At 43.7% G+C, this 22,474-nt stretch overlaps 1 protein-coding gene across 2 annotated transcripts in view; it reads left to right on the top strand.

The window, feature by feature from the left end:
• The first annotated feature begins 2,286 nt into the window (after nucleotides 1–2,286).
• LGALSL (galectin like) overlaps nucleotides 2,287–22,474 on the top strand; it is a 77,171-nt gene continuing 56,983 nt past the window's right edge. The window contains exon 1 of one of the 2 annotated variants that reach the window (XM_068232358.1): nucleotides 2,287–2,605. In XM_068232358.1, coding sequence (XP_068088459.1) covers nucleotides 2,573–2,605 — 33 coding nt within the window. In that variant the 5' untranslated portion in view covers nucleotides 2,287–2,572. Of the gene's footprint in view, nucleotides 2,606–10,180; nucleotides 10,279–22,474 lie in introns of those variants that run through there. The other variant, XM_068232357.1, reaches the window with a different exon arrangement.

Below are 22,474 nucleotides of genomic sequence, written 5' to 3'. Positions count from 1 at the left end.
TACATTGTGATAGGGACATAATTTAAACGATTTAATAATCGGGACAGCTGGGCAAACAAAACGTGTCAGTTTTAACCACAGGAGAATGATTAATTTTAAAACTATAATGGCCAAAAACTGAGAAATAATCAATTTTTTCCATTGTTTTCTTATTTTTTTCGTTGAAACGCATTTAGAATAAAAAAATTCTTAACAAAATGTACTACCCACAGAAAGCCTAATTGGTGGCAAAAATAACGAGGTATAGATCATTTTGTTGTGATAAGTAGTAATATACTTATTAGGAAATAAAAGGGAGGAGCACTGACAGGTGAAAAATGCTTTGGTCCGTTAGGGTAAAAACCACTTGGGGTGAACTGGTTAATTTGAGCTGTGCCAAGAATGTGAGGACCTCGGCTCTCTCGAGGACTTTAAGCTGGACGTCCCTGAGGCAGAAAGCACACTAGGCAGTGCGGAAAACCATGCGTTTTCTGCATTGTGCATTTTTATATTTTTTGCATGCGTTTGCGTTTTTCAATATTTTCCCATCTGAATGGAGTAAAATATAATATATTTTTTAAAATAAAAAACGCAGCCCGATGTATCTCCATTGAAATACATTATGTGCTTTACATGCATTTTTGACAATGCAGCAAGTTGTGCGTTTTGATAAAGGAACATTGTTAAATGTACATATATGCGTTTTTACATGCTGCCCATAGACTTTCAGAATTGGCCAAAAAGCTAGCATTTTCCATAACGCTAGCGATTCTGCCTAGTGTGCCTCATTGTATGCTTATCACCTTCTTGCTAGTTCATTGGTGGTCCTACCTTGGACCAGGGGCGTAACTACAAATCATGGGGCCCCCCAGCAAAACTTTAGGGTAAATATCAAATCTTTTACTTATGTCGTCTCTGGTAACCTATGTTCACAACCCTTCCCTTGGTGACCCTCACAGCCTGGGAACCTATCTTGCAAGGGTCATAAAACAATTGTGACCATTAGACTCTTCACACCCATAACATGAGTAGCCACAAAAACACATGGTGTGGAGTATCAGAGAAAGGCAAGGTTAATAGTTGGGGTCCCCACACACCTCTGGGTCCCCTGCAGTCACTGCTCCCCCCCAGTTACACCCCTGCACGGACCACTTTTGGCAGGTGCTAATCACTGCATATGCGGAAACCCTACAAGGCTTGGTGTTTTGGAGGCCGGCGCCTTGTCATCTAGCCACTATGGCATATGTGAAAATCGCTCAGAGGGCTCTTTTAGGGCTTGTTCACACTGAGCGTTTACATATTTTTTTAAGCGCTGTTGATTTTAGAAATCGCCCTAAAAGCACTTGTGCAACGATTCCCTATGAGAGTTTCCACATGAGTGGTTCGCTTGTGATCCACTTTCAAAAGCACTGCCTGTACCATTTTCTGAGCGCTCTGGCTCAATGGAAGGTGTAGGGAAATCGCAAAGTGCTTGAAAAAGAGCTTTGTGTAGCAATTTCTCGAGCGCTTCTATGAATAAATACATTGTATTTCTTAATTTCCAGGTAAAAGAGTTCACAGTTCTTTTCCGTTAGCCGGGCGCATCCATTAGGTGGCGATAAAACTCCACCAGTTACATCTTTCCCTACTATCCATGGCGGCCTTGGAGGGGGAATAGTAATTAACGCCACCTAGTGGTTGCACCCGGCTAACGGAATAGTACCGAGTTCACTTCCTCACTGACGTCAGGAAGTGAAAAAAATAATCGCTCTGCAAAAGCACTTAGAAAGTGCAGGGAAAGGCGATTTTACAAAAATTGCAGTAGCGCTGGCAATTTATAACGTGAACATAGCCTACATGCAAATCCAGTGCTATTCCGATTGGATTTTAAAACGTCCTGCACGCTGCCTTTTCTCAGCGTTTTCCTTCATGTGTTGCTAGCATTCGCAAAACGCAATCTGAAGTGTAAAAGCCAGAATCCTTGTCCATTTTCACCTGTAAGAATTGACTATTTGCTATAGGTATATTGGCAGGTGCCATTCGTGGCGTGACTGGTTTTAATGTGTATATATATATGTGTATATATATATATACATACATACATATATATATATATATATATATATATATATATAGTCAATGTGTGGTCCTGGTCTGGTGGTACATATCTATAGTCTGCTGTATCATTTTCAGCAGCTCACGATGCTTGTATTCTTTATTGCCCAGATCCTCACAGTGGGTGGTGTGGTTGATATATACAGACGCCCAGTCTGAGTCAGTGGGGCATAATGCAGGCTGAGCAGCCACCCTGTTCCTCGGTGATGAGGGAGCAGCAGGCTGGTGTCAGGGCAGGGCTTGCTATGAGCATGGAGTAGAGGTGAAGCTGACACGCATCCTCAGCCTGGCAGGCTATACTTGTTGTATGTATGCGAGCGGCAGCCAGTCACCCCAGCACAGCTCCTCCTCCGCAATCACCGCCTCCCTCTCCTCTCCTGCGAGCAAGAAGCTTCCCCGATCTGCCAGGTCAGCCGCGGCTGCCTTGTGATCACCCTCACCCCTGCCGTGCCCTTCTCCCCCTCTCCGGCTGCACCACTGACAGGCAGCTCTCGGCAAGATGGCGGGGTCCCTGGTAGAGAGGGAGACCATGGTAAGTAACCGTGCAGGGAAAGGGGGGCATGGCTGCCAGGACAATGAATTAATCATGGTCAGGGGGAGGGGCCCGGATTGGCAGCGGTAGATGCCAGCAGTGACCCCCGTGATGTGTGCTATAGGTGACCACACATACCTGTTACACTGCAAGAATCCCCCGGCAGATCTGCCAGCCTGGCTGCACATTCCAGCAGCACAGGCTGCCTTCTGTGTTACACGGTGTGCTTACTGTACAGTATGCTGTATATTCTTTATGTGTAATGTGTGTAGTTATTGTATATGTGTGCAGTGTGCTGTGCCTATAGGCTATACTCTCCTATGTGAGCCATAGTTATTTATATGCATGCAGTGCTGCTGATATTATTTGTGCTTTGTAGTTATTTTTACTCACACTGGCAGATAATTGGTTGTTGTTTACAACTGAGCATGTTCATAGAGGATCACTACTACACATCACTGTGAATGGATAACAGGATGCTTATATAGACATAAGGTGGAGTGTGCCCATAGGCATCAGATTGGCCAGCTGTATAGGCATGATGATCTGTTAGCCATCAGAGCTCTCTGTCAGGGTAGACATCAATGTGGAGCCTCTGCCTGAAGGTTCTACCCATGTTTGTAGGAGGGGGATCAGGCATCAGATACTTGTGCTGGAATCTAGTAGGGTATTTTGATCAACAGGGATTTCCACTTTCTTTACAGGGGTAATTCGGAGCTGTATAAGGTCCAGATGCACCTCTATAAACTCCAGAGCTATTTTAGCATCCGGCGATGGTAGCATTGGTGGGGTTGTGCTATATGAAACCTGCTACCAGCAGAATCACACTGTGGTCTGGTCGGGAAGCATAATCTCATGGGTAATATTTTTGATGCCTGTCTAATGACAGTGGCTGGATAGTGTAATGGTTAAGGGCTCTGACACGGGAGACCAGGGTTCGAACCTCGGCTCTGCCTGTTCAGTAAGCCAGCACCTATTCAGCAGGAGACCTTAGGCAAGTCTCCCTAACACTGCTACTGCCTATAGAGCGCGTCCTAGTGGCTGCAGCTCTGGCGCTTTGAGTCCGCCAGGAGAAAAGCGCTATATAAGTGTTTGCCTTTTTGATGAGAATCTTCTACCTGTGAAAAACACAGTGTAGCAAGTTCTGAGGAGCAGTGTTTCTTTATCTCGCCGACCTTGCCTAACCTCAACTTCCCTGCTTACCTGAAGCCTTTCGGTAACCCTTAGTTCCTGGTCCCTATCCTTAGCATTTAGCATATCCTAACCAGAACCTAATACAAACTGCAATATTTCCCTATGTAGTATATTTAGATGGGTAACACAATATCTTTTAATTTAGCACCTTATAGGAAGTCTGCTACCCCTTAAATCAATGGTCCTAAGGCCCGCAGGCAGAATGTGGCCCCCTGAGGCTTTTTTAAGGCCCCCCCCCCCCCCCCACACACACACACACAAATATATTATAAATGCAGTCAGCTACATCTTTGAATATTGGCGGTCCGCATATAGAATGAAGCCAGAAAGCAGTAATTCGCTGGTTTCCAATTAAATTCCACATCAGGTGACACAGTTGTTCAGTTGGACTGCAGGTTGTCACCTGGGTATGCTTCACTGTCCGGCCCGCGAAGACTTCTACATAATTTTATGTATACTCCGGCCCCCCAGCAGACTGAAGTATGTTGACCCGGCTCTCAACCCAAAATGTTTGGGGACCCCTGCCTTAAATCATGCTTCTTTGGGTAAGTTGTGTTTTTTTTATCCTTTGACAGAACATTGCTAACAATACAATCGGAACAGGTTATAAAGCTGAGCTTATTCTTAGTTCATTGGCATTGCATATGCTGCCTTTAGTGCCTGAAGTACTGGTGGCACCGTAGTATGGCAGCCTGGGCTCATGGCTCCCACCCCGTACTCTCAGGATCTACACCCCTTCCTTCCAGAACCTGTATGAACCAAACCAATTCCGGGTACAACCCCCTCCTTTTGTACTTGGCGACATAAATGATTCTGATTCTGAACATGTATGCTTAGCTTGGCTAGGCGTTTATGTTCATTGTTCTGGATTTGAGAAGGCGGAGAGGCACAGAGCAATGTCTACTCACGGCCAGTTTCAAGGAAAACAATCACAAACATTGACCAAATCAAGACCATTATTGACCATTATTTTTCTCCAATGACTGTCTTTCAGAAAGTTTAGCAAATGCAAAGACTCCAGATTATTTGGCACACTTGAAGGGCAACTAAAGTGAGAGGTATATGAAGGCTGCCATATGTATTTCCTTTTAAGCAATACCACTTACCTGGCTATGCTGCTCATTCTCTGCCTCTAATGCTTTTATCTATAGACCCTGAACAAGCATGCAGCAGATCAGGTGTTTATGACATTATTGTCAGATCTGGCAAGATTAGCTGTATGCTTGTTCCTGTTGTGATTCAGACACCACTGCAGCCAAATAGATCAGCAGGAAGCCAGGCAACTGGTATTGTTTAAAAGGTAAATATGGCAGCTTCCATATCTCTCTCACTTCACATGTCCTTTAAGATGAAATGGAGGCATAGGCAAGGTAGTAGTTTTGCCCCTCCCCCTATGGTTGTCTTGGTAATCTGAAATGAGTCAGAGAAAGTGGCAGTTGAGACCCCTGCACCCATTAGGCCCCAGACATACACAGATGGCCATACGCAGGCAGGCCAATCCGGGTGAAAGATATCGATCTGTCAATGGTAAGTCGAAAGCAGATGGCTTATAGCGTTCCACTGCATTGAACAGTGCAACACTACGGTTAGACAGATTTTTAATAGATCTCATGATGAAATATTTAAAAAAAAATCCATGCCTAGTGTGTGGCAGTAACAGATTCCTCTCAGATCAGATTTGATCTGATAGCGATCTATTTGATAGTTTAATCTAGTGGCTATCTTTAACCATTTCAGCCCGCGGGGATTTTTCACCTTATGCATCAGAGCAATTTTCACCTCCCATTCATTCGCTAATAACTTTATCACTACTTATCACAATTTATTGATCTATATCTTGTTTTTTCCACCACTAATTAGGCTTTCTTTGGGTGATAGTGGTACATTTTGCTAAGAATTATTTTTTTATAAATGCATTTTAACAGAAATATTAAGAATTAAAAAAAAATAATTACTTCTCAGTTTTCAGCCATTATAGCTTTAAAATAATACATGCTACCATAATTAAAACCTATGTATTTTATTTGCCCGTTTGTCTCGGTTATGACACCATTTAAATTTTGTCCCTATCTTAATGTATGGCGCCAGTATTTTATTTGGAAATAAAGGTGCATTTTTTCAGTTTTGCGTCCATCACTATTTACAAGCTTATAATTTAAAAAATGTTCGTAGTATACCCCCTTCACATGCATATTTAAAAAGTTCAGACCCTTAGGTAACTATTTATGTTTTTTGTTTTTTTTTATTGTAATTTTTTCTTTCATTAAAAAATTTATTTGGGTAAATAATAATAATAATTTTTTGGTGTTGGGAAGTAAAGAGTTAATTTTTAATGTTATATTATGTGTAAATTGGCATGAAAAATGTATGTAGATGTAGTTTTACTATTTGGCCACAAGATGGCCACCTTGAGGGTTTTTTTTACACTAAAAGGAACAGCGTCGGGGTCAGCGAGATGGCGGATGCAGCATCACAAGGCCAATTCCTGAGAGATTTTATTCTGAAATTGATTGGGAATCGGCCTGCGGTGTATGGGCAGCCAACAGATCTCTCTCTGATCAGATTCAATCAGAGAGAGACCTGTCTCTTGGTTGATCTGCCCATACGGGTACCTTAAGTGTATGGCCAACCTTATATAACCCTATAAAGGCAAGTTATCAATATGAGGTGGATTTACGCTTGTTTAGTTAGTGCAGGGGTAGGCAACCCATGGCTCCAGAGCCGCATGCGGCTCTTTTTCACCTTTGCCATGGCTCCTAGGCCGCGGCTCAGGTAGTGTGTGTCAGTGGCTGCGGCGCGCGTGTGACGTGTGCTGCCGCTGGCCGGTAGCCTATCAGAGAGGCCACCGGACCGGTGCAGTGCGGGGCTTAGGGCGGCCATTTTCCCGTAGCCCTGCAGTGTAATGCAGGCAGGACGTGACGTCGGGAAGGAAGAGGATCGTGGGAGTTGCGCGCCACAAGGAGGTCGGGACAGGAGGAGATCGTGACAGGAGGTCTTCTGACTAGTTGAGTAAATGGGTTTTTCTTTTCATATCTGCTGAAGGATTGTGCATATTGGGGTCAGATCTGCTGAAGGATTGTGCATATTGGGGTCATATCTGCTAACGATTTGTGCATATTTGGGTCATATCTGCTAACAATTTGTGTATATTGGGGTCATATCTGCTAACGATTTGTGCATATTGGGGTCATATCTGATCCTGTATATAGCATTAAGGTAAGAAACAATATATGCAGTGTTAGATTTGTTTTATAATGGTTTTGCAGTTTTTTTCTCTTTTTGGAAACGGGTCCAAGTGGCTCTTTATGTCTTAAAGGTTGCAGACCCCTGAGTTAGTGTGTTGTCTGTGTGTTTTACATTATTATGTTAATGTAACTATGTCATCCTGTTCATACAATCAGAAGGCAGCCTGCAGTATAGTAGGCCATTGACCTTCAGTGTATAGACACCATATGAATACCCTCAGGCAAGCAGTCCCATAAACATGTACACTCAGGCTGGCTAAGCATGCATATTATGTTCATGGACAGGAATGGACAATGCTTCCAGACCTGTCAGAATCGCCTGCACCCCTCCCCATACAAGTCCAGCAGGTCTGAGGGGTCTGGTGGGGTCATTAACCCACTAGCAGCAAGAAAGAATTCATTTACATTTCACAAACTCTCCTTTCATGTCTTTCACTGAATAAGCCAATAGTATTCCTTCATTAGCATGACATACTTTCCCTTATGCTGGAAACAAACAATGCAATTTCCCGTCCGTGTATTGTGTGTACATGTTCAAACTGCTCCCAATCGATAGATCCATTTATCAATCAGAATCAGATCAGGCAGGTCGGAAATAATCGCCCGATTCCCGTCGATTGGCCCGGAAGTTGCCTCGTGTGTTTCCAGCATTAGGAATGGGGCCCACTAGAAAGTGTGAATCGCAGTTGCTAAACACTTTTGGTAGCAATTCTTGTGGGGTTTTTTTTAGATCAATTTCCGGCGCTTTTGAAACCATTTTTAAATTAAGTGGGCTTTTGTACAGCTATAGCAAACTGTTTTTTCTTTTTTTCCCTTTATTTTGTGGTTCTGGGTAGTAACAACACTGCAAAATCTCTTTTGTATAACGATTAAAAAGCCATTTTGCAGCGATCCTATCATTTGTATTGAAGTGCAAACGCTTCAAAAATGCTGCAGAACGCACAATTGAGATTTGGGGAAATCATATTGACTTTTATTAACCTAGCGCTTTTGAAGTCACCAGTGATTCCAAAGGGCAGCTCCAAAAATGCATACATAGGAAAAGGGCGTAGGGGTTTGCTGCTAGTAGAATATTGCTAAAATTAGCAACAATTTACTACTGAATTCCGAAATATTCTAAATATTACCGAAAATATTGGTAATATTTTGCGATATTTTACTAAGGCTAAACCCAACCTTACTCTCACACAGAACCCTCTACTGTTGCCTAACCCAAAGACCCCCCATAGTGGCGCCTAACCCTAACCCCCCTCTAAACCTTTCCTCCACCCACTAGCGCAAAGCCGCTATGTTGCGGCAAACAAGGTACCGTAAACTTCCGCGTCTGCTATGCAATGCCGCTATTTGCATTTACGCAAATCCCCGGTGCCCGAGATTCTATCAAGCGCCGATATTTAAAATTATTACTGCTAAATTTACCTTGATTGCCGCATATTGCGGTCTTTATAAAAACCCTGATTTGCAGCCACCGCCGTGTGCCTGAATTTCCTTTCTTTGACGCTAACTGCGGCTTTTATAATAGGTTCCTATGGCAGCACCGTTTTTTCCGAAAGGGCTCCTGTGCTCCTTTTACCTGCTTTGGGCTAAAACTGCTTCTGTGGTCCCAGCCCTCATTTATGCTGGTTGATGAGTGGCAGGGCTGAATAGGCACAATCCCTCCATCTTCTATATATATTATAGGCTAAGTGCCTCAACCTTCAAGCAAGAAGAAGAAGTAGCGCCCAGCCCCCAGGGCCGGTCCAAGCAAGAAGAAGGGGCCGGTCCAAGCAAGAAGAAAAAGTATCGCCCTGCTCCCAGGGGCGGTCCTACACTTGCCGCCGAGCTGGGAGGGGGTAGCGGGCAGGAAGGGGGTATTGGGCACAGCGGCGGGGAGGGGGGTCGGACCCCCCTCACCTGCTTCACCCACCTGCGCTCCCCCTCTAGCTTAAGTTCAGCAGCAGCCGCCGCTATTAGTAAGAGGCAGTGTGCGGGGATGACTCACATCTTCCGCGTTCCAGCGTGTGTTCCACTGTCGTCACTAGGGATGCTCAAATTCGGCTTCGGGAGATACCCGGATAGTTGCAATCCGGATATCTCCCAGTAATGCTGTGCGGGCTGGGCGGGGGGGGGGTCAAGCTTACCTCTCTGACGTCTTCTTTGCTCGTCCCTCGGCGCCTCCCACGATGCGGTCCACGCGCATCACGTGACTACAAACACTTCCTCCTTCAACCCGGAAGGAGGAAGCGTTTGTAGTCACATGACCGCCGCGTGGACCGCATTGTGGGAGGCGCCGAGGGACGAGCAAAGAAGACGTCAGAGAGGTAAGCTTGACCCCCCCCCCCCCCCGCCCAGCCCGCACAGCATTACTGGGAGATATCCGGATTGCAACTATCCGGGTATCTCCCGAAGCCGAATTTGAGCATCCCTAGTCGTCACTTCCTGCAATGCTGTCCACTGTAGGAAGTGATGACAGTGAGATGAGTCATCCCGGCCCGCTGTCTCCTACTATCAGCGGCGGCGGCTGCTGCTGAGCTTAAGCTGGAGGGGGAGCGCAGATGGGGGACCCAGGTGAGGGAGGGGGGGGACCGACCCCCCTCCCCGCCACTGTGCCGAAGAGGTGAGTCATCCCCGCCCGCTGCCTCTTACTAATAGCGGCGGCAGCTGCTGCAGAGCTTAAGCTGGAGGGGGAGCGCAGATGGGGGACCCAGGTGAGGGAGGGGGGACCGACCCCCCTCCCCGCCACTGTGCCGAAGAGGTGAGTCATCCCCGCCCGCTGCCTCTTACTAATAGCGGCGGCAGCTGCTGCAGAGCTTCAGCTGGAGGGGAGAGCAGATGGGGGACCCAGGTGAGGGGCGGGGGGGGGGGGGTCCGACCCCCCTCCCCGCCGCTGTGCCCAATACCCCCTTCCTGCCCGCTGCCATCTTATGCAGCGTATGCTACGCCGCGGGTCCGCTAGTTCTTTATATTACACAGTGGTAAATAGGATTGAAAGTGAGCATACACAAGAAATGTAATCCTTAACAAACTATAGAGCCATTTAAATATGTGCATACGTTAATAGTCAAATCTATAAGGGTGGTGCAGGTTACAGTCCTCATCTCAGCTTCCTCAGGAGCGGCCCTTGGCCTGCCTGCTCATTAATACAAATTGATATCTAGCTGCCTAAATAGTGGTGTTTCTGCCTAGACAGTCAGAACAGGCACACAGACAGCTATAGCAATGACTATGAAACCTGTCCTGTCTTTCCAGCCTGAGGTAAGTCAACTGAAGCAGCCTGTATTTGCCTTAGGCATGAGATAGATTTCATCACTTCTGACATGGCTTGTAGTTGATCAGTTTAAATTGTCTATCCATTTATAAATGACTACAGATGCACATTTTCAGGGTATGGGCAAAGGAAAGTTTGTTGAGTCAATTCTTGTAATTTATTACATCAGGTACCACTTAATTACATACTGTAAGGGTGGCCACTACCATGTGATACAATTTGCTGAATGATCGTTTACGAATGATTCTTCATATGATCGTTTGGGACCTTTAATGGACAAAAAAAATCTACTAACCAATACGATCAGATTGCCGGGATCAATCTGAAAATTGGATTGTTTTAATTAATCTGATCGGATTGGTTGGGAGATGTTTTCTCTATTACTGGTCACAAACAATCATTTCCGATCATTCATATAAAGAATCGTTCATAAATGATCGTTCAGAAAATTGTATCGTTAGTGACCACCTTAAGGTTGCTATGGAGCCATTTATGTCTAGTTTTAGCATGGTTTTAGGCTGAGTCCATTGAGTTCAGTACAATTAATACGTACATTACTGAATATCACAAATCGTTTTTAGGCCTTTATGCTCTTTTCAAATTTCCATTTTCTTCTAAGAAATTTCTTTGAAAATGCAATGTACAGAACTTTATCAACTTTGAATTTAGCAAGCTTTTATGCTGGGTGCACACATGGCTGTGCATGAAAGGTCACGTTTTCTGTCATGTGCGTTTTTGTGTCTGTAGTGTGTTTTTGGTGCATTTGTGTTTTTTTCCGCATATGCGTTTTCTAGCATTTTGCATGCGTTTTTACTCATTTGCGGTTCACATACACAAAACGCATATGCGTTTTCCATGCGTTTTTCTATTTGGTTTTATGCAAATCACTAGGGAGACAACAGGAAGCGGATATACATTAGAAAACAATTTTTAAAAACGCATACAAAATGCATCACATTGCATTACCATTAACTTTCAGTATGTGCTTTTTTGAAAATTATGCAACAAAACCAGCGTTTTTAAAACGTGAAGCGGCCCATTGACTACCATTGCAGACAAAAACGCTGCATTTTCCGCAACGCTAGAGCTTCTTCTAACTGTGTTCCTAGCCTCATAAATGATTCCGATAATTAGTTTCATATCACTCTTGCAATTACTATTGAACATCACAGAGAGATATGACATTGTTATACGGTATAGCATGGTAAAGAACACTATTATTATTATTTATTGTATTTTTAAAGTTTCAGCATATTACGCAGCACTGGATAATAAATAAATACACTGATACAAAGGATGACAGATGTAAATTAACAAAGTAATACAACATAGTACAAAGTTATACAAGGCAAACAGTGCAAGATACGTGATCATGGGATTTGAGGCTGGTTAGGTAGGTCCAGTAATTAAAGCCAAAGGCGGTCATAGGAAAGGAGCACGTGATTATGTAGATTCTACAGAATACACTAGGGAAGGGAGGACCCTGCCAAAGGCTTACAATCTAAGAGAGCTATGAGCTACTGAAGATTTCATTGGGTGTCCAGATCATGCCTACGCAACCAATGACCATCAGCTATTTGTAGGGAGCTGTAGACTATAAGGACCATGTGCATGCCCGTTGTCTTATCCTTCATTCCTGGTTTTTATGGTAGATTGACAGAAGACACTCTAGGTAAGTACAACTGAAATGACAGGAGGACATTTACAAAGTACAGTACACTCTTGTTTTTTTGCGGATTTCTCTGACTTTGTGTGACTAGGTGGCCTTGCAGAGCTGGGTGCCCTAAGTTTAAAACTCAGCCAGGTTGGAATTTGCATGAAGTTTTACCTATAACTGCATGGGGGGTTTCCTCTGGGCACTGGTTTCCTCCCACATCCCAAAGACATTCTGGTAAGTTCATTTGTATCCCCCACAATTATTCTTAGTACTAAATTCACTCCTCCAAGTATTCACTTTTATCTAGTGTGTGTATTCAGCTTTTGACTATGATAGGGACAGTTTATTAAATTAACTAACGGTCATTTTTGTTGTTGAAATCAGATACCAGACCAACTTTTTTCTAGAGATTTTGGATAGTGTTAGGAATGGTGTGACCCTTGGTCAGGCTTCAAGGGCTGGGACTCGTTAGAACGATTTTGGCAGCATTTTTGGATTGCCAAAAATAAAATATTTAAATGATGGGAAACTCACTAGTGCTATGTATAGAAGCGCTGCAAAATCGCTTTGAGAAGCAATTTTGCAGCGATTTGGGGGCTGAGGGTTTTGTTTTTAAAATAAAGTTAATTATACTTATTGCGAGCTTGCGCCTATAGCCCGTCCCCTAGCAGAAGAGGTCACAGGCCCTCCTCTGATTGGTGCGAGAGAAGCACCTATGATCTTTTCCATTAAGGGGCGAGGCTACGGACAAACATCGGGACACCCGATAAGTATAATAAAGTTTATTTAAAAAAAAAAGAAGTAAGAAACGCTAAGGTAACAGTTTACTGTACAGGGCTTCAAGTCAGAGAGAAACACGATCGCAATCGGTCTAGGAATTGCTGTACACAGTGCTTGCGCGATTTAAAAGTGCTGCAGTGATTCCTAGTGGGTCCCAGCCCTTACTTCTGTTTGTTCTTAAAGCAGAACTGTAGATAAGATTAAAAAAAACTTTAACTTACCTGGGGCTTCTGCAAGCCCCCAGCAGTCATCCGCACCGGTCCTCCACGAACCTCCGTTCTCCCGCCGGCACTCCATTCCGTTCCTCGACTTGTAAGTCGAGGCTGGCGCAGCCCTGGCAAGCGTATCCAATTGCGCTATTGCGGACTGGAACACGAAGAAAGGATACGCGTGGCCAGAGCTGCGCAGTGGCCTGGCGTCGAAACCAAAAGCAGCTGGCGGCAGGAGAACGGAGGCTTGTGGAGGACCGGCGCGGGACAGGACTGCTGCTGGGGGCTTGCAGAAGCCCCAGGTAAGTGAAACAGCTTGTTTTAAACCTATCTACATTTCCGCTTTAATGTATAGATGTTCCATTTCTTCCTAGGCTGGTGATAATGGGGAAAATGGCTACAATAATACACTAATGAAGGTTCAGGTGTTGGTCACCCCATTCTTCACACCTCACAGTGTATTTTCTATGGACATGATAGTTGCTGTTGTGAAATGCTATGTGTGTTCTATTTTTGTAACTGTTGTTGTCTGGAATCCTCACATATGCTTAATATTCCCTTGCCTAATTAAACCGTGAAATGAAATCAGTCTTTTTCCCAGGGTTGGGCTCCTCCAAATGCGTAAATAATTAATAGTCTGGCTAATAACTGGGAATATCTTTGTATCTTAGTTACTGTAGCAGTTTCAGAAACATTTCCTAGATGTATCGCCACACAGCGTTCTGCTTAAAACGGGGACATCTTTCCCAGTTATAGTAATGGCAAGTAGTAGCTGATTGATAGAGCATTTTTGCTGAAACATCCACTAAAAATAACTAACAAGATACTGTATATTTTGGCGTATAAGACTTTTTAACCCTTGAAATTTTTTTTAAAAGTCGGGGGTCGTCTTATATGCCAGGTGTCATTGATGTCGGTTGATATGCCCTATCCTGTCACCGGTCACCGCCTCTCAGATCTCTCGCTGCTGAGGACTGTAGTGAAGCGGCGCAGGTGCACATGTGCGAGATCTGAGAGGCAGAGATAGAGGTAAATAAGATATAAGGGCGGGCCAGGCAAGTGAAAGAGGCGTGTTTTATGGGCACAGTGCAATCTATTCATCCATACCGCTCTGATAAACGGAGACAGGGAGAGCTGTCCAATCCACTTAGGGAGAGGGAGAGCTGACCAATCCAACCAATCGCCTGTATACTATTATATACTGGGTACCACATACAGTACAGCACCAGTATCTGTTCATACATAGCACCAGCATTTTATTTTTTTTTATTTGGTGTGCGTTGGAAGAGGGGTAGTCTTATACAGCGAGTATATCCCAAATTCTGTATTTGAACTGGAAAAGTTGGGGGGTCGTCTTATATGTCGGAATATAAGGTAGTTTGTGGAAAAAAAACACCTGTTGACAAGACTGTAAAAGATGACTAGAGATTAATTTATCTAAAGAAGAACATTAGGTATAAATGATAAAATGAATGTGCACATTGTATTCTATCCGAAAGTATAGAATTATGCAGCAAATTGGCTTTAAAGGACAGGACAAGATTCTGGGATACTGGAGCTGCGACGAGAGACATATCGGCTGGCAAGCTGCTGGAGGAAGCCCTGGGTAAGTAAATCCGTTTTTTTGTTTTTCTTCGCACCTGTCCTTTAAAGTGGACCTGAACTTGCACAGGACAGAAGGAAAACATAGAGAAATGCTGCCTGTATGTGTTTAGAGAGTTTAGACTGTCTAATTCCCCCTCAGCTGGGAGGAATAGGCTCACAAATCAGTTGTGGTAGCTGGAACATGACCCCTTGATACTGCCAATAATTTCATTTCTAAAATGCATTCTTCAGCAGCCAATCACAAAAATTGCAAATCACAATCCTTATTTTGCAAAAACACAGCAAAATTGCAATTTTCATTTGATGGAAAGCACATGAAAAATCGCACGTAACACATAAAGGGTTCTTGGCTAACATATTCACAGAGAATAGAGTCACCTTGAGGAACAAAAGGCTCTGGCGGGCAGTACTTGACACAGCAGGAGGTATAAAAATGCCTTCTTGGAGGGCATTTAAACTGAAGTAAAGACACACTGAGGAGAAAAGGGAGTTGCAATACCTCAATACTCGGGTATACTTATGTTTAGTGCTTCACGTAATGTTTAGGGCTTTGGGTTGGGTTCAGTAATCATACTAATCCCGGACCTCCGCTCTAGTTGGTTGTAAATGAAAGGGGACCCAGCTCTTGTCTTGCTCGGTTTTCACACCACAGTTCTGCATTTTATAGAACATGACATTTAAATACAAACACTGCTGTCTGGTACTCCCTGAGAAGAAAATTACCAGTTGTCATTGTGATGCCTCTTTTTGCCTAACTTAGCAGCTCACAGAGCCCTAGGCTGCATAGAAGAATTGTATAAATGTTGTAGATGCATTTACTCTATAGCTGACAATGATGATATTATTGATAGCAGTGGTGTTTTTTGTACCTTAGAGGCCTATTTATTATGATATGCAATAATAGATCACCACCAGTTTATACCTCATGCCCACTCATACCCACTTTGCTGCTGATCACAAAGAGAGACATTAGTTCCTCCTCTGGTGGTTAGCTCCTCCATTGACTCTTTAGGGTTACATGGTATTCAGAATGATATTAAAAAAAAAGTCACGTGTCCTAATCTACCAATGAGAAGCCTGGGAGAATGTCCTGACCCATTAAGGGGTGGCTGAGGGTTTGCCCCCTGAGTGGGAGGGGCTTGAATTCACAAGTCATCACACGGTCCTCTGTGCTCCTCCAGAAAGTAATAGTTTGCCATCCAAAAGATAAAGCAAGTGAAGTATGGTCCAGTGTTAGGGCCTGTAGTTAATTTTTACACTACATCAGCGGTAATCCACTGTTGCCTTGCATTAACTGTTGTATTGTTTATTTTCTATTGTTATACCCTGTATGATATTTTACAGCGCCACAGAAGATACTGGTGCTATCAAAATCAATAATAATAATAATGCAGAAATGCAGTCTATTAAAATCAATAGGGAGCATGTGAATGGCGTGCAGGGGGAATGCATTTGAATCCCCACATTCACAGCTATAGTGATTCGGATGCAAATTGGCATCATCACAGGTGCCGCGTCCATTACAGAAACTGACCCGGCACCCCAGTGGAAATGCAGCCTTTGTCGTGGAGCAGATATGCTGACATCAAGCCAACAAATGTTGATTCGGCTAACTGTACATGGTTTATTGCACGCTTTCGAACGTTAAAGTTGACCTAAACTTAAAACGGCCTCTCTGCTCTAAAATATACGCACCAGCATAACAACCTTTAAAGAGAAATATTTCTTTGTTACAGCTGATACAAATCCTAAAATAAATCTGCACAGTTTCTACTTCCTGATTCATGGAAGCAGACATATTGTCAACATCCTGTGCTTTCAAATGAGCTCATCTGCCATCTCTGCCGTGGCAGTCATGTGACACGGGGAGATATCAAATTATGTCACATGGGATGGTACACTGGACTAATACAAAATGCTACAGAAGAAAGCCACTCAAAACAAGCAAAGGACTTTCAATGGGAGCAGCCTTTATTCAGCGGTAACCCGAAATTAATTGTACAACAGATAGGCTGTCTGTCAGCGCAAGCCAATCCGCATACATTTAACTTTATCTTGTCATCCACCACTTGATGGTCATGTCTAGGAGAACTTTTGGAGAAGCATGTGACATCCTGCTTTAGCACATGATCATGACTAGCAAATCTGACACTAGGCCTCATTCACACTAGTGCGCTTCAGTCTGCTTTTCAGCAACATGTATCAATACATTGATGTGCTGATAAAAAGCGACAGAAGCGGACATGGTGTGAATGAGGCCTTAGGCTAGGTTTCCGCTTGTAATGTAATGAATGGTGCCATTTCCATTCAATGCGAATTTTCGTACACATTCATAGGCGTGAAAAAAATCTGAGGTCCTGCATAACTTTTTCAGTCATCATTTCATTTTCCCATTATTTGTGCAAAACATTTGCATTAAATCCATGGTTACAGGAAGTTGTCAGCAGTCATAAGTAAGCTGTTACTAGGCAGATTATATTTGACTAATGCGAATTGTCGCGTACCAAAAGTCACATAAAAAATGCGTACAAATTTACAAGCAAATTTTCACCAATCAGAAAAATCCTATAAGATTTTTTCGACGTGCAAATTTTACACTACAGTGGAAATGTAACCTTACATATCTATCACTTGACCAATTTAATCACATGCTTCTCCATGAGTTCTCCTAGACATGACCATCACTACACTACAACTCAGACCGGGACAAACTCCTAACATAAATGCTGGCAGAGTGGTGGACACCTCAGCTGCTTGTGAGGAAAGCAGGCTGCCTGCATTCCCCACAAAGGCCTCAGCCGCCGCATAGCTTTGTCTCCTAACCTATCACTCTTCAATATGGCTGAGCAGGTGCTTCGGGTAAGCTCTCATATTGGTCCCTAATTCCCCCAACTGACATGCATTAAACCCCAGTGCTCTATTCCATAGCCCCCTTTTTGTGACAACTTTGGTCCCCTTTATTCTCATCTTAACTTGAGTGCACAATTTAAAGGCAGTCTGTTGTTAAATGAAATACAGGTAGTCCCTGACTTACGAACAACCCGCCGATACGAATGGCATGTATTCTGTGTTTCCATGGGAACAAGTAAAAAAAAAATTCAAATTGGACTTGTAGTTTTTGAGAAAATCGATTTTAAAAAATTCTGAGAAGAAATGGCTTTTAAACTTGTATAAGCAGGTACAGAGGGCAGATGTGATATCGAGGGGTGACTGGAGGCACAGGAAGGCACAGAGGAGGTACAGGGAACAAAGATGGCACCGTGTTCTGACTTAAGAACAGATTCAGGTTAAAAACTAACGTACAGTCCCTATCTCGTTTGTTAACCGGGGACTACCTGTACTTGACTCACTAAAACTATCATTGAATCAAGGGCTGCATGCTAGTTCCAAGGCAGTAGCAAACCAGTCCCACATTACATCGGCAATCAGGTAGGTACTTATTTAATTGAAGTACCTTGTAGGAAAGTAGGAACAAAATTGCATCTCTATGGATATATAGACACTAGGCTTTGGATATTCATAATGGTAACAGCTGGTTCATTGTGTTCATGACATGTCTCTGGCCTTGTACACATTATCATTACAGGAACATTATACTGGATTGTTCCTTCTCTAGTTTCCCATTGTTTGGTCCTCCATATTAACACATTTGGCTCATTCAGCACCAAGACTGTATGAGAAGAGGATGAGTCCTTTTCTGTGACAGAGAGACATCAAGGCAGACAAGTAGAATGGCTGGGTAGATAATCCAATCAGGAACTGTAGTGAAAATAACGTGATGAATAAAATTGTTTTTGTTTTTTAACTATATTAATTTATAAATTATTTAGTCAAGGTTTTCCCATTACAGAATCGTTCCTCACCCTGGTTTCCATTCTGAAAGTTGTTACAGGTGGCGATAAATTTAGTCCTGTTAGACACATCTCTGTGGAGTTTACTGAGAGTTCCAAAGCAAGTACAAAATATACCTGTAAAAGTGTGTATACTGAATTATTTATTGCATTCCACTATATATTACTTTAGTGCCTCTTTAAGCAGTGAAATTAAACAAAGGTACTGGTTAGTTGCTCTGGGCAACTAGTTAACATTTGTTATTCTTTGCACCTGTCCTGATAAATCTCCCAACTCCACACACACAGACCAGCACTGTGAACGTTGTTATATTGGTGGCTATGCATGGCATTTATTTTCCTTCATACAGTAGCTGCATTCTAGGCCCCGATTGACTGATCATGGACATTGGTCAAGTAGATGTTTTAAAGGTCCACTCCAAAAGCAAATGCTCTCCTAGATCTGTGTAGGCACTCAGTTGGAAGCTCAGACACTGGCTGCTGCTACCTGTACTTCCTGTCTGTGCTGCAGTCTTCTAAGAAAGCTTCCCTTTTGCAGCCTGAGCAGTGAGGATGCTACAATCCAGGTAGCTGCACCAGTCACATCTACTGAGGCTAAAACCAGCCCTCTGTACTCCAGCTGCATATTTCACACGGACGACTGCTGAGCTTTTGCTTGGCGCCGCGTTCAAATGCTGGCGTTTAAAGGACAGTGTTTAACTGCTAGCTTTTGAAGGCTTTTGGGAAGCCTTTAAGGCTAGCGGTTAGGGTCCCTAGACTGGTTTGCGACGCTAAATGCCTTCCAAAAGCAACATGTTGCTTCTGGAACGAGGCGTGACGCCGGGATCTACTGCCAGGATTTAATGAAAAAGGCAGGTCTGGGCACTCCTATTCACTTAATTGGGATGGCGCCCATACCCAAAAAATGTTGTGGCTTAAACGCCGCAAAAGCGTTGGTGTGAACCAGCCCTAATGTTTCCATACTCTGATTACTAAACTGTTAGACAGTAATAATGCAGGGACATAAGACACTTCCCCTTCCTGCCTCATGCATTAGAATGAAGCACATCCATGAGTGGAGCTGCTGATCTCTGGGGCTTATAGTGAGCCTCACCTCATTCTGCTTAGGAGGATCCTCAATTTACTTTACAAATCCAGATAAGCCCTTACTTGAAAACATGTTAAACCATATATAAATAGACCTAATGTGAGAAAGAAATGTACAGCCAAAATCTGCAGACGTTTCCAGCTCACTAGAAATGATCTGTGATGGCTCTGTGGCGATACCATGGTGACACTGCTGGAAAGTGGGGGTGATTGTATTGCTTTTGGTTTTACCACTGTAATGAGAATGTGGACATTAGGCCAGTAAGGCTATACATGAAAAAAAGGCACCTGGAGAAAAAGGAGCAGGGGATTGCCGCTAGTAGAATATCATTAAAATAAGCTATATTCTACTACTGGATTCTGATAGTAAAATATCTTTGCCGTTATTTTACTGTGACTAAACCAAACCCTACTCTCACACTGAACTCTCCCTCTACCGATGCCCGTCCCTTTACCTATGCCTAACCCTTAACCCCCACTGCTGTTGCCTAACCCTTAACCATCCCCCACCCCCGCCTGGTGGTGCATTAAACCCTAGTGTTATGTGTGGAGGAAGGAGGGGTTTGTGAGGGAAGGATGTAAGAGGGGTTTGATTCCCATATTTTAGCTTCACTGAGGTAGTACAGCTGTGATGTACTACAGGATCGCTATAAGGCCCCCTGCACACTGCAAATCCGATTTGCGATTCCGATTTGTGAATCCGATTTGGGATTCCGATTTTCCCTAAATGCTATGAAAAGAAAAAACGCAGCATGCAGTACTGATTAAAAATCGGAAATCGGAATCGCATGTGAAAATTGATTAAAAGTCGCAAATCGGAATCGCATGTAGTGTGCAAGAGGCCTAAGACCAGCAAGGTAATATGTTGTATATTGACTAAAGTAGAAATGTCTGCCTCTCAAAACAAATGAATAAGTATATCTGAGTATAATTGTTGAGTAAAAATGATCCGCTGGCCCATCATTCTTAGTTCTCTATAATATTAGTATTATTATTATTATTTATGTAATGCCAACATCTTTCGTAGCGCTTTACATAGTACAAAACAAATATTGGGGAGCATAGATACATGAGACGTTCAGGACACTGTACAATCAGGACATCCAGCAATACAAATACATACTGTACATAGCTGATGTGTGTTTTGAGACATCACTAAAATTGGCATACGCTCATATGATAAAAAAAAAACAGCAAAAGAAGAAACAATAGGAGGTGGTTCCTACCCTTGTGAGCTTACAATCTAGAAATATGAATAATATTTCTGCAGAATGGTCTCTGTGTAATGACTAGTGTTGTATTAATTGGCAGCATTGCAACCTGGAAATAATGGGAAGGAGTTGGTAGCTGACTGCGTTAGTTGATACTTTTCGAACATGTGTGACCTTGTAGTTGCCATGCTTTAGTATCTCTACTCTGCAGGGTGACAGCTTGGATTGTCACATGACCTGGCAAATGCCACTCTTGGAGATGTAGATCAAAGGCAATGTGTAGTAAGATGAGTATGGGGGGAGCAGTGGTTTAGTGCCAGGATTTTCCATATACAGTATTACACTCAGGTAATGGTTCAGCAGCGGTCCTTGTTACTGCATATGGCACTGTGTGAAATATTCCTTTATTTTTCTAAAAAAAATGCTATCTGCCAGTGATCCTTTAAAGGAACACTTTGATGATAGCAAATCATATTACATTATTCATGATACCCATTGTTACCTTATCCTGGTTTCAGCAGCAGAAATGCTTGTTATATCTATATATAGCAGGAGGTGCGTGGGCTCCCTGGCTGTCCTCCCCGCTGCGTTGCTTTGCAATGTCCCCCGGTAATCTGGCCAATCACGCCCAGTCATGCGCTTCTGCACATGCATGGCCCGGCGCACGTGCCCTCTGACGTGCTTCAGTACCCAGGAGTGTTCTGCGCACAAGTACAGAACACTACTGGGCACTGGAACGTGACTGCGCATGCGCAGAAAAGTGTGGCTGGACAGATTATTGGAAGGAGTTAAAAAGCAACGGAGCGGCCAGGGAGGATGGCGAGGGAGCCCACTCACCTTATTGGGCTGGAGGAAGCCCCAGGTAAGTCTAAATACTCTCGATAACAAGATCTCAGGTTCACTTTAGATTTGCTTGCAAACTGGTATTATTAGCATCCCATTGACCACCTCTGTAGGAAGCTCACCCGGAGGAAACCATGGAGGAGAAGACAGAGCATCCCTCCCACAATATACTGCAGAGCAGAGTGACGCAGACCCCCTCCAAGCATCACATGCTGATTGCTGTAACCTAGAGGTGTTGTTTTCCTCACAGAAGGTGATGTTGCATTTGTGAATCTGTATAAATGGTACAGATCCCAGCAGGCCAGCTATAGGGGTGTGGCAAGGTGAATGTCATTGTGTGGGGGTCCTGGCACAAGCTTGTACTCAGTCACTGCCAGAGCTGCATGTGTGTGGTTATATATTGCTCCCAGGCACAGCGTGTGCATGTACTTCACATATAGACAGATGTTCTCTGAGGCTGAAGCAACGTCAGCACTAGTGACTCACGCCTGGATAGCTCAGTGCTATTTCTGTGTAGCCAGTACTTAGTAGAGGTTTCCTGAGAGCTGGCATCCCGCATTTCTATAGTGGAAATGCATTGCAATAGGTGAGCTCAGGCAGTGGGTCACAAGCACCTGAGTGTGACCTCTATATACTACCGTACACCACAGCTAGACAGATCAACGCCCGGTACAAGGAGCCAATTTCTTCAGGTCTGATGCCATCTGCTAAATGGTGCCTGAACTGAGAGGAATATGGAGACTTTTATGTTGCTATGACATTCTGAAATACCATTTCCCTTGCTGTCATGCTGATACTTCAACTTCAAAGTGCACACACAGGCATAAAGGAGAATGTGGCCCGCAGGGACGTGGAGTAGATTCCTCAGGCGGCAGTTCGGAGTGGTTGGTGTCGCTGTCTTAGGTGAATTCCATGCAGCTGGATGGTAGCGTCTGTAACCC

This window comes from Hyperolius riggenbachi, chromosome 4 (assembly GCF_040937935.1).
Source record: "Hyperolius riggenbachi isolate aHypRig1 chromosome 4, aHypRig1.pri, whole genome shotgun sequence".
Classification (NCBI taxonomy): Eukaryota; Metazoa; Chordata; class Amphibia; order Anura; family Hyperoliidae; genus Hyperolius; species Hyperolius riggenbachi.
This window is presented reverse-complemented; position numbering and strand designations above follow the sequence as displayed.